The sequence below is a fragment of the Malaclemys terrapin genome, chromosome 1 (genome assembly GCF_027887155.1).
Source record: "Malaclemys terrapin pileata isolate rMalTer1 chromosome 1, rMalTer1.hap1, whole genome shotgun sequence".
NCBI classification, from domain to species: Eukaryota; Metazoa; Chordata; order Testudines; family Emydidae; genus Malaclemys; species Malaclemys terrapin.
In genome coordinates, this window is record NC_071505.1 from 98,175,417 (window position 1) to 98,187,659 (window position 12,243).

The following is a 12,243-nucleotide window of genomic DNA, read 5'->3' on the forward strand; positions in this document are numbered from 1 at the left end:
ACTCATTTATTCTGTCTCCTTTTTATACCTTTTTCCAAACAATTTTATAGAACAGTCTGAATTGGACTCTTGCTACCCTGGACAACTTAGAGTGTAGGCCTCTGCACGACAACTCCTCCCGATGGCAGCATGACTCCTCCTGCCATGCCTGTGCTCTATCTCTGGGGCAGATAATGTCAGTCAGACCAGCATTGCATTTCCGCTCAGTGGTGCATTAAGCATGTTCCTAGGACAGCATGCTGTATATGGTAGCAGCTCCCTGTCCCTACCCTCACTCCTCCAAACTCACATATTTTCAACCATGTGGTGTCCACATGACAAGTCTTCTTCAGCCTCCTGGTAAGGACAGGCAGGGGCATGCCATGGAGTTGTCACCCATATTTATTCTACTGCAACCCATCTTCGGGGGGGTCTTTTTGCTCCTTGCTCCTCTTTGCAGGGCAGCATGAGGCTCAAAGCCAACAACAGATTTTCTGGTGGTCAGTGGTAAGCCTTGGCTTTCTTATGTCATTCTAAGGTGCAGTCTCTTTTTGTGGAAGGTTTACACCCACCACTGGTCAAGTCTGTCCACAGTTTAGGAACGCTCTTGGAGTCCTTTCTGAGGCTAAGCTGTCATATATCAGCATCCATGAGTAATGCTTTCTACCATCTCCAGTTGGCTTGGAGATTATCTCTTGCTGGTGGACGACGACCTGGTCTCAGTTATTCCTGCCTTCGTCACTTCTCAGCTGGACTGCAGCATTGTGACGTATCTGGGCATGAAGTCTTCAGCGCTCAGGAAACTTTAACAGCTACAGAATGCTGCAGTACATCTCAGCAACACAGGCTACTGCAAGCACATCACACCTGTCCTCCACTCGTCACACTCGCTTCCCAAAGAATTTCAATTTGAGTTCAAGGGCTCGGTTCTTATCTTTCAGGCACACAATGGGCTGGGCCCAAGGTATCTAAAAGATTAATTAAAGCTCCAGGATGAAGATTATTCCACTCCTCCTCAATAAGGTTAAACTTGTCTGTACAGGAGAAAGAGCTTGGGGCCAAGATCGTGGAATGATTTCCCCCAAGAACTAAGGACCATCACACATCTCACAACTTTTCACTCAAAGTGCAAGGTGCATTTTGTTGACCTTGATTTCTCTAACACAAATACATGACAATATGTATAGTAAATGCCCACCAACTAACCATCCCCCTAAGGAGAGGATCAGAGAACAAGCCACATGTGTCAGATGTTAGTCAAGACATTTAATGCACTTCTGAAAGGTACCCAGATAATATGGAGATAAGGGCAGCATAAGAACCTATATAGAATAGAATATCTTCCTCCCAATTCTTATTATATCTTCAGGGATACAGCATAGAAAGTAGTCTTATATTTGAGAGCTGTTCACAAACTGGGAACCAAATAAAACTGCCTACTGGGTATAGATGCCAGATACTCCTAACACACACACACACACACACACACACACACACACACACACACACACACACTTAAAAGAACATTATTAAGGTTGCAAAGTCAAGCACTTGAAAGCTAGGAAATGTCAGAATTTAGGTTGCCTATGCAACCTTAATTCAGCTCTCTTGTGCATGTGAATTATGATACAGTCTTTAATTACATGATCACATACTATTTCTTCCTAGGTTTTTAAAGAGAAAACTGAATACACGAAATTCCATCATGCTGCATCCTACTGACACCCATATGGGTCTTTAGCAGAGTTGGAACTTTTAGATCCACCGCAGGGACCTCTGCCACTTGAGCTAACAGGGTAACTGATAGCAGTAGTAGGTTGTCATCCTCTACGTGGAACACCACAAGAGAAGGATGGGACAATTTCCCAGTGGATTTCACAATTAACTCCTGATAGCAGTGGAATGGAGGGACTCAGGGCTTGCCTACATGGCACCAGCAAAGCACACTCATAAGCATGCGTCAATTCTCCAACAAGGACCATATGTTTGGAGTTTAATGTTCCTACCCTACACACACCCACATCATATAGCATTTGAAAGCTATTTTATGCATGTTTAGATGAGGTATCATGTGGAGCTGTCAAGTGCTGCTGTAAGCCTGTAGGTGAGATGAAACAATGATGCCCAAAATGAGAAAGTGTAATTTTTTGCACAGTTCCAGAAACACTGAAACATGACTATGACTACAGTGTCCACTGTTTAAGTTAATTTCAACATCTCAATGTAGTGTTCATCGGTCAAAGCTACCAAATGACAATGTATACAAAGATTTGTATTGCTGCACAGCTACACCATGAATTTGGGGCTCGCAGTTTAATTGATCTACTACACCTTCATGATTCTGCATCAGTTATGAGGAGCAGTTCATCACTAGTGCTGCAAAAACTGAAGTAGAAAGACTCCAGGGTGGTGTGTTCATTCCAAATGGAATTATTCCACTTCATGCTGGTGGAAATTTCATCCATGAAGGAGATGATAATATAGACATCAACGCAGAGACCACTGATGGAAAGAATACCTTCCATTCAATGACTAGAGTGGCATTTTAAGAACAGTGTGCAGATAATCCAGCATCACAAGAAATATCACTGTAGCATGGAAAAGAAAAGTCACTCTCCCTGAGCAATCAGAGTCTCTTGTGCAGTGAGCAGCATTTAAAAAACCTAGAACACACCCAGAACTGACTCACTGTGAAAAAGTACTTGAGAAAATAGACTCTTGCCACCTTGTCACAGATGACCACTGTCCAAGATCTCTCCTTTTAAGACTACCGCCTTCTGATGTCTTACCAGTACCAAATGATGTTGATATTGTTCACACTTGGGTGATTCCATTTTGGACTGGTTCCCACTACAAGAGGGCAACAAAGAAGAGCACTTACACGACAGTTGCTTATGCACCTATTGTGGATGCCAGACCAAGTGACATGGCCATAGTCTATATTACAATGCTAAAATGTAAGATTATGTTAGCGGCTCTAGGGCAGCCATTCAGACCAAGGATCAGCAGCTGAATGCTGATGCTCATCAAGTGAAATGGATTCTTCCAAATGATTCTACCAATGTGATTCACCTGGGCAGTATTACACCCTGTGCTGTTTTATTGCATGTACTGGGAAATTTTGGGGAGATGCAGGATTGCTAGACCTTCTTGTTGATTCAGATGTGCATCCAGCTTGTGCTGTAGATCAAATGCTTGCTGATAAGCAATTCAGCTGGGCTGTACGTGGCTTGATTCTCACATTTGAGGCCCCGAGTGCTCTGAAACTTTATTCATTTGTTAAATGGTATGAGCAGCGAGGAGGTACTCATGCAGTTCCAGCATCTGTCTGGCAAATGTTGGCTGACACTCAAAAGGTGTTTGAGTCTGAAGACACTGAGTCCTTACAACATGTCATTAAAGAGCTTGATGATGCTATAGCTCAGCATATGCTACTACTACTGGAGAATTCAGACATGGGGATGGTATCCTGTCGCCTATGTTCAGGCTCTGGGATCATTTTCTCCAGGTTACACAGATACTACTTCTAAACATCCATGCTGGAAGGGCATAATGAGTGGGGTCCTGCAGGGATCAGTTCTGGGTCCGGTTCTGTTCAATATCTCCAGTGATTTAGATAATGGCATTGAGAGTACACTTATAAAGTCTGCGGACGATACCAAGCTGGGAGAGGTTACAAGTGCTTTGGAAGATAAGATTAAAATTCAAAATGATCTGGGCAAACTGGAGAAATGGTCTGAAGTAAATAGGATGAAATTCAATAAGGACAAATGCAAAGTACTCCACTTAGGAAGGAACAATCAGTTGCACACATACAAAATGGGAAATGACTGCCTAGGAAGGAGTACTGCGGAAAGGGATCTGGAGGGGTCAGAGTGGATCACAAGCTAAATATGAGTCAACAGTGTAACACTGTTGCAAAAAAAGTGACCATCATTCTGGGATGTATTAGCAGGAGTATTGTAAGTGAGACACGAGAAGTAATTCTTCCGCTCTACTCCGCGCTGATTAGGCCTCAACTGGAGTATTGTGTCCAGTTCCAGGCGCCACATTTCAGGAAAGATGTGGACAAATTGGAGAAAGTCCAGAGAAGAGCGACAAAAATTATTAAAGGTCTAGAAAACATGACCTATGAGGGAAGATTAAAAAAATTGGGTTTGTTTAGTCTGGAGAAGAGAAGACTGAGAGGGGACATAACATTTTTCAAGTATATAAAAGGTTGTTACAAGGAGGAGGGAGAAAAATTGTTCTTCTTAACCTCTGAGGATAGGACAAGAAGCAATGGGCTTAAATTGCAGCAAGAGCAGCTTAGGTTGGACATTAGGAAAAACTTCCTAACTGTCAGGGTGGTTAAGCACTGGAATAAATCGCCTAGGGAGGTGGTGGAATCTCCATCACTGGGGATTTTTAAGAGCAGGTTGGACAAAACCTGTCAGGGATGGTCTAGATCAGTGGTCCCCAACCTTTTTCGTCTGGCGGGCACCAGACAACGAGCCAACGCGGACTGTGGCCGGTGGACAAGCATTCACCAAAATGCCACCATGAAGCGGCAACGTCAATAGGCGTCACCGCCAAAAGTCGGCGGCATTTTGGTGGCGACGCCTCTGGATGATGCTGCTTGTCGGCGGCATTTCAGCGGATGCTCGTCCGCCGGCCAGTACGCAGGCGCACATAGATACCATGGCGCCCGCGGGCACCGCGTTGGGGACCACTGGTCTAGATAATGCATAGTCCTGCCTTGAGTGCAGTGGGCTGGACTAGATGACTTCTCGAGGTCCCTTCCAGTTCTATGATTCTATGAAGGCTGACAGGAGGATTGGAAGCTTCACCTACACACACAGCATGCCAGGCTTCCATAGTTCTTTACTGCAAACAGGCCCAAACTATGCCAGTTAGATACCAATCTACATTCTTGTTATAGTAATTCTCCCTGAAGTAGTACACAGTGCCTTTGAATCTGGGGAATTTGCTGTGTGTCAGACTTCTGGTTGTTCCAAAGGAATTTGGAGTGACATGGGAACAGAGAAAACTGTCATCAAAGACTCAAAAAGCAGCAGTCGGATTGTAGGACTTAGAAGAAAGAAGCCAGCTCGTCAGATGCCCCTCACAAAACATGTCCTGAGTGAATAAGCAAAAGCTACAAGAGAAAGAAGTGAAGATAAAGTCCACAAAACAAGTCCTTGGCTCTGCACTGAAGAGGGATGAAGACTATGTTACAGCTTTACCAACTATGTCATCAACAATATGACAAACCCATTTGACCCTGAATCACATCCAGAGGTGCTTATTAACATATCTACTAGATTTCATGTAACATTAAATGTACAAGAGTCTCTACTGAAAATAGTAGATGCTGGTGAAAAACAAATGGAGAGATTTAGGAAAGGTACACTTGATTCTGATGGGACATGTAGCTTCTTCAGCCCAGGCAAGAAAACTGGCATCAAAACATTTGCTAATATGGCCAAGAAGACCAAATTTAAGTCTGGCAAAGGAGGGACACTTACAGCAGCTATAAGTGCAGAAATTGTTTTCCACAAAGCCCTATCTTTAGCAAGATGCAGAGATGATGTTTCAATGGCAATTGTTCTTAGTCATCCAATAGGACCTGTGCCTGTGACTCTCTTCCATGCTGATGAAACAATGAGAACACACAAAGCTGAATTAGTGCATCAGCTGGAAGCTCAAGCTGAAAGAATCCATGAGCTTAGAGCATGCAACAAAGAAACCACCATATACATCAGAGATGCCATGGCTGTCATACAATGATGGCTGGAGACAAATAAATTCCACACATTCAGTGAACTGGCTGCTGAGTTCTTGAGGCAGGTCCTAGGATTTCACAAAGCTAGTTCTGTAATTGAAGTCTCTGAGAGATATGACAATAGTAACACTAATAAAACTGCAGAAAGACAGCACTGGACAGGATCTAAGGTTGAATGCAAGAAATACCAGGTGACTGGTGAATGCCCTGTGCCTCCGTGGAAAAAGTTTCTAAACATGGCATCCAACAAGCAGTCACTTGTAAAATTCCTCTGTGAATACATGGTTCAAAATGCACCTGAGAGTGCAGGAGTACACCCAACCCAAGAACATAAGAACTGCCATACTGGGTCAGACCAAAGGTCCATCAAGCCCAGTATCCTGTCCTCTGACAGTGGCCAATGGCAGGTGCCCCAAAGGGAATGAACAGACAAGTTATCATCAAGTGATCCAGGCCCTGTCACCCAATCCCAGCTTCTGGCAAACAGAGGCTAGGGACACCATTTCTGCCCACAAACACTCCTTCTTGCTGGAGGCTTTTCCAATGGTGAGGTAGCAAAGTCCATCACCAATAGAGATGTTGAAGAAACCCAAGCCTTGTACAATACTCAAGAGGAAGTGGACACAAGGATGCTTCTGCATGCTATATGTGCCAATATGGCTTTTGAGTCTTTTAGGTTATGTCTACACTACCTGCCGGATCGGCGGGTAGTGATCGATCCCCGAGCACTCTCCCGTCGACTCCGATACGCCACTGCCATGAGAGGCGCAAGCGGAGTCGACGGGGGAGCGGCAGCAGTCAACTCAGCGCCGTGCACACGCCGTGGTAAGTATACCTAAATACGTCGACTTCAGCTACACTATTCTCGTAGCTGAAGTTGCGTATCTTAGGTTGATTCCCCCACTCCCCCGAGTGTAGACCAGGGCAAAATGTCAAAGGAACCATAGCAATTAAGTCACCTGAAACAGAGGTTTTGGTCCTGGCTGTTCACTACCTTCCATAAATGGAATACATAGATAGCATGTGGATTGAAACCAGGCACCATTACGAGCATGACTGACTAGTGTCGCTTCGTATCTGTGCATGCAGTTTGTGACACATTCACACACTCCTGAATTCTGCAACATACTTCTTGCTGTACATACATTGCTAGGATGCATCTGTGTCATCACTATTTGGGATTGGGGAGGGGGGGAAATCTGTGTTTAGTGTTGTCAAAACAAAGGGAACTTACCTCATTAGAGATCTTGCCAAATTGGGAGAGTGTGACAGACAAGCCACAATTTCTGCAGCAAGGAAGTTGGTAGCAGTGCTGTATGACCAGCGTGAGAAAGGAGACCCACATTGCTTGTGGCTCAATGTAGCCACCAGAAAGGACAAGTCATTAGCCAAACGCCCACCACACGAGGACAGTTTTGAAGAGTATGTCAAAAGAGCATCTTGGCAGACAAAGATTTGGATGTCTTCACACACACAGGTAAACCAGATATTGGATCATCATTGCAACATGGATGGGCAAATGTGGATGATGAGCTACTTCTTGTATTCTCCAAGGGCCAGTGGCATCTGAGCTTCTACAAAACTGTATCTCTGCCTGCAACAGTAGGGGTCACTGCACAATAAACTGTCTGTAGTCAGAACAAACTTCCCTGCACAGAACTGTGTGTATGCAAGGCAATGAAGACTGGGTAACTCTTGACAGAAATCATAATGACAGAAATCATCATGAACAAGATAATGATAATGATGTTGACTAGAAATGTCACCAGTGCTATTACAGTTCAAAGATACCTGTACTAATGTATTATTAGATTTTGCTTTAGCCTTTAGATTGTTGTTGTGATGCTTTGAAATCCATTTTTATGTCTTGAAATAATAACAGAAACAAATGCAAATATTTTGAAGTGGCCATTTTAACGTGTTGATGGTGTCATTGTTTACCCCCGTTTCTATGGTAATGGCACCACTTGACAGCTCCCCATCATATGTTATCTTAAGGTAGACATAATAAGCTTTCAAATTATGTATGATGTGCTTGTGTGTAGAGCGGGTACATTAAGTTGACAAAATTGGTGGTCACTGCTGCTCGCCCATAGAGGGGTATATTTTTAAAGTGTTCAAACATATTGCACTCTAACTGCCCTATGTACACTCTATTAGTGTGTTCTAAAAGGTCCCTAGTTCACGTTAACGCAAACTAGGTACTTTTTGGAATGTGCCAGCAGGATCTACACAGCACAGCTGGGCGCTTTGCAGATCACACCCCTCTGGTGCGCTCTGCCACGCCATGTAAACAAGCCTCAGGAATCTTGCTTTCCATTTCACATTCTGGAGGGGAATGTGCTCTAGTAGCCACAGACTCTTCTGCCTGTTCCCCCAAACTTGATCCCTTCTGTGCCATGCCCTCCAATCCAACCCTGTCCTAGTCCTGTGTCTTCCCCACCCCGGCTCCTCATTTCAATCCCATTCTTCTCAACTAGCCAGTCCCAGTCTCCACTCTTAAGGCATCTCATCTTAGTCCCAATCTTCTTGCCCAGCAAGTCCTAGGCCTGGTCTACTTTAGAAAGTTAGTTTGGCTTAACTATGTCAGTCCGGGGTGTGTAAAAAATCCACAGCCCTAAGTAGTGTAGCAAAGCCAACCTAAGTCCCCATGAAGACAGTGCTAGGGGAGGTGAATTCACTCATAAATGGGAGAATTCCGCCTCTCTGTTTAGGTAGTGTCTATACTGAAGCCTTGCAGAGGTGCAGCTGTGCCATTGCAACATTTTAAGAGTAGACAAGACCTCAGTCTCACCCCTCTGGACTCCCTGGACCAGTTTCAGTCTTCTTGCTCATCTAATCCCAGTCTCTCCCCAATTTCCCCTCCCACCCACACCATCAGCCTCCAGTCTCAGATTCACCCAGGTAGGCTCCTTGTCCTAATCTATTCCCTCTACCCCATTTCAGGCCCCCTCTGCATTTGAAACAGGCAGCTTCCTCCTTCATGCTGCCTGAGCCCAGCAAGGTGGGCACTGAGAGCACAGGAGAGACAGTCTTTGATATCTGCACTTCTCCGTTACCAGGATTTCTCAGATCACCTAAAGCTATCTGGAGTTACTGGGTAATTGGGAGGTTGTGATTAATTACGTGTGCAGTAACAGGCCAACAGAGGGCAGCGTGAATGAGGGTGAATTTGCTGCTGCTCCTTTCCTCGTGCTCAGAAGGGATACAGGTCACCAGACAGGGAAGGTTCCAGGGCAGTTTGAAGGCATTAGGTCACAGAGGCAAGCTTTCTCATGGCCCCTGGGCGGAACACAGTGATTGGAGGCAGCTAGCAGACTCTAACTGGAACCTGCCAGTGCCTTCGGGCCTGGCACCTAAGGTGCCTCTAGCACTTGTCTGGCAAGTGGCACACAGACCACGCCACTGAGGATGATTTCAGGACAAAGGTTGGTACTGCAGAGTTGCCAAGGCCTCCCACAGGGTGGACAATTACAAGGATTTCCATGCTGCTGTTAGCGTGACTCTTGCAACTCGTAGAAGAAAGGTAAGCAGTTTCTGTCTCGTTATCCTCCACACTCTCTCCTAGGAGGTGCCATTGATATACACAATATAATTTCTTCATTTGGTATTTTGCAAGATTATTTTCTGACTGTGTTAAAGGATGTTTGCGCACTGGTGCACATCGGTCTTACGTGCGCGAGGTTTCCAACTTTTCCACCTATTCTCCAGAATAAGTCTCACTAACCCCTGCCCATCTTGGACAGTTTAACTGGGCTTTAGGAGTAAATAATTTTACATAGCGTCTCAAAAGAAAAGAAAAGAAAAGGCCACTACAAGAAGTTACACTCCTGACACTTTCAATATTTCCATCAGTACAATTGGGCTAATTAAGAAATGTCCAATAAATCCCCTCATTTAAAACACAGCTGAATGTCACTATCTCAGCATCTTCCCAGGAAGGTTTGGAGTCTTGTATTATCTATTATTGTCACCACTGTAAATTCAGAGGAAAGCAGTAATGATCCCTCAATATTTATTTTCAAGAAAGCTGCTTTTATCATGAAGCTTTCATTTTGTTTTGCATGACTGGCCCCAAGTACAAAAAGATACATTTACATTTTCTGAGCATGACTCACAATGACTCTGAGCTTTACTCTTTGTCTTAAGCCCTGTTATGTGGTAAAATAAAAGTCAGGGTAAAAACTTTTGAGCCCTTTAAAGTGCCCTCCTCATCAGTACTCTGCAAAGCTTTTGCATTCCAGAGGGTATCCATCTTCAGTGATGACTGATAGTAGCTCCAGCAGAAATTGTTCTAGAAAAGTCAGAAGAGGTTCTCTCCAGCTGAGGATCTGCATTCTGTGTGAAATTCAGCCCGGGGCGAGGACCAGAGCCCTGTGCATCACTTAAGCCCTCAATGGGGAATAGACATTGTGCTGGCTCTCCACAAAGCAATGAATCTTGAATCTTCCACCATGGGGTAGCATTTCCACACATGGAAACTGTGGGCAGAGCTTGAGGAATTCAGTAAGAAGTCTTCACCTTCTGTTGCATGCAGGCTATCAACAACATCTCCCACACTCCTAATCCTGGTACATGCATGGGCCTGCCCAATGGGTGATTTTGTTATGGTGTTTGGCTAGTTGTGGAAGGACAGAGGAGCTCTCTGAGCTTGATACATTGCCCTGTAAGTTGGGAATATACCGAATGGCTATTGCTTTGGAACAGGAGTGTTGTGAGGCTGTGTTAAAGTTTGTAAAGTGCTCCAAGATCTTTACTAAATGTGCTATGTCACTGTTTATTATTTTCATTGTTCAGCATGACTCCGAGGCTTTAACACATTTGTTATGTTCGATCCTCCTTCTAGTTCAAAAATTGTCTGTCTTTCCAAACCCTGGAAATTGTTGTTCTGTGAGACTAGCAATTAGCTTGGTGAAGGAAGGTTAGCTTTTCTTGATATATCTAGGCCATTGACATAGAATAATAGGAATCAGAGATAGAAGGAAACCTAATTAGATCATCCATCCAGTCCTTCTCCCTTTAGAACTTATTTTCCAGGTTTCCTTGTGTTTATGACTAGCATTATGTTTTAAATGCATAAATGGAAATACGTGAGAGACCATATAACCATACAACACTATCACATTGCAATGAAGATCTATTCCCTCAGGAAACAGACCTTGGATTCCAACTGCTTTTGAAAAAAAAATTGTTGCAAATTTAGACTAGTCCTTAAAACTCAAATAAACAAACTGGAAAGTGACCTACCCGTGTTCCTCTCTGTGGGGGTAAACAGGTATCCTGTGTGTGACAGATGAAGAAGGCACATGAGGACTTCTCATGCAGGGCAGCTGTTGCGAGTTTTCAGCAGGTGAACCAGCAGCTGTTGTCACAGTGTATGTGAGTGACCATGTATAGGACTGCATAGCTCCTGCAGAACAAACAAAGTTGATGTTCATAGTTAACATAAGCTGTAGTCCTTTGAAACGATCCATTTTGAAACAGCCAGTAAAGAACAATCTAATAAGGTGATGCCAATGAAGACTATCAACCAAAGGAGGTGAATAAAAATGGGTATAGTGCAGTGGTTCTCAAACTTTCACGTAGCAAGCCTCTGAGTGCGACCCCACTTATAAATTAAAAACATTTTTTTATATATCTAACACCATTATATATGCTGGAGGCAAAGCGGGATTTGGGGTGGAGGCCGACAGCTCACGACCCCCCATGTAATAACCTCACGACCCCCTGAGGGGTCCTGACCCCCAGTTTGAGAACCCCTGGTATAGTGATAGCAGTAAAACACCCATTTTTGAAGAACACTTCAAAAGGTACAAATAGGTGAGATAGAATATCGGATACTGGGAGACAATCCAGACACAACTGGCATTTTTGAAACATAGCAGGATGTGAATAATCAATGCAATGCTGTAATTTGTGCCTATAAACTTTTGGGCAGGGACTGTCTTTTTGATCAGTTTGTACAGCACCTAGCACACTGGGGTCCTGGTCCATGACTAGGGCTCTTAGGGTACGTCTTCACTTACTGGAGGGTCCGGCAGCAGGCAATCGATGTTCTGGGATCGATTTATCGCATCTGGTTAAGACGCAATAAATCGATCCCGGAAGTGCTCGCCGTCGACGCCGGTACTCCAGCTCGGCGAGAGGAGTACGCGGCATCGACGGGGGAGCCTCCGTGCCGCGTCTGGACCCACGGTAAGTTTGGACTAAGGTACTTCGAATTCAGCTACGTTATTAACGTAGCTGAATTTGTGTACCTTAGTCCGAAGTGGGGACTTAGTGGGGACCAAGCCTTAGGCACTACAGTAATACAAATAATATAATATAATATAATATAATATACAAAATACAGGACAGAGCTTAGAGCTGTGAGAACGGCACTAGCACAAAACATTGCATAGACATTATGGTCCAAATCATGAGCCCCTCTGCAACAGAGTGGAGCTTCGTGCTGGCTGACTTGATCCTCAGGATGATCAGAGCTGGTGTGGTAGGAAGAA

At 44.3% G+C, this 12,243-nt stretch overlaps 1 protein-coding gene across 1 annotated transcript in view; it reads right to left on the reverse strand.

Moving 5' to 3' along the window:
* The window catches only part of RFX4 (regulatory factor X4), an 84,431-nt gene that overhangs the window by 17,407 nt on the left and 54,781 nt on the right, over positions 1–12,243 (reverse strand). The window contains exon 13 of the mRNA XM_054016272.1: positions 10,991–11,153. Within this exon, the coding sequence (XP_053872247.1) occupies positions 10,991–11,153 (163 nt within the window). The remainder of the gene's footprint in view (positions 1–10,990; positions 11,154–12,243) is intronic.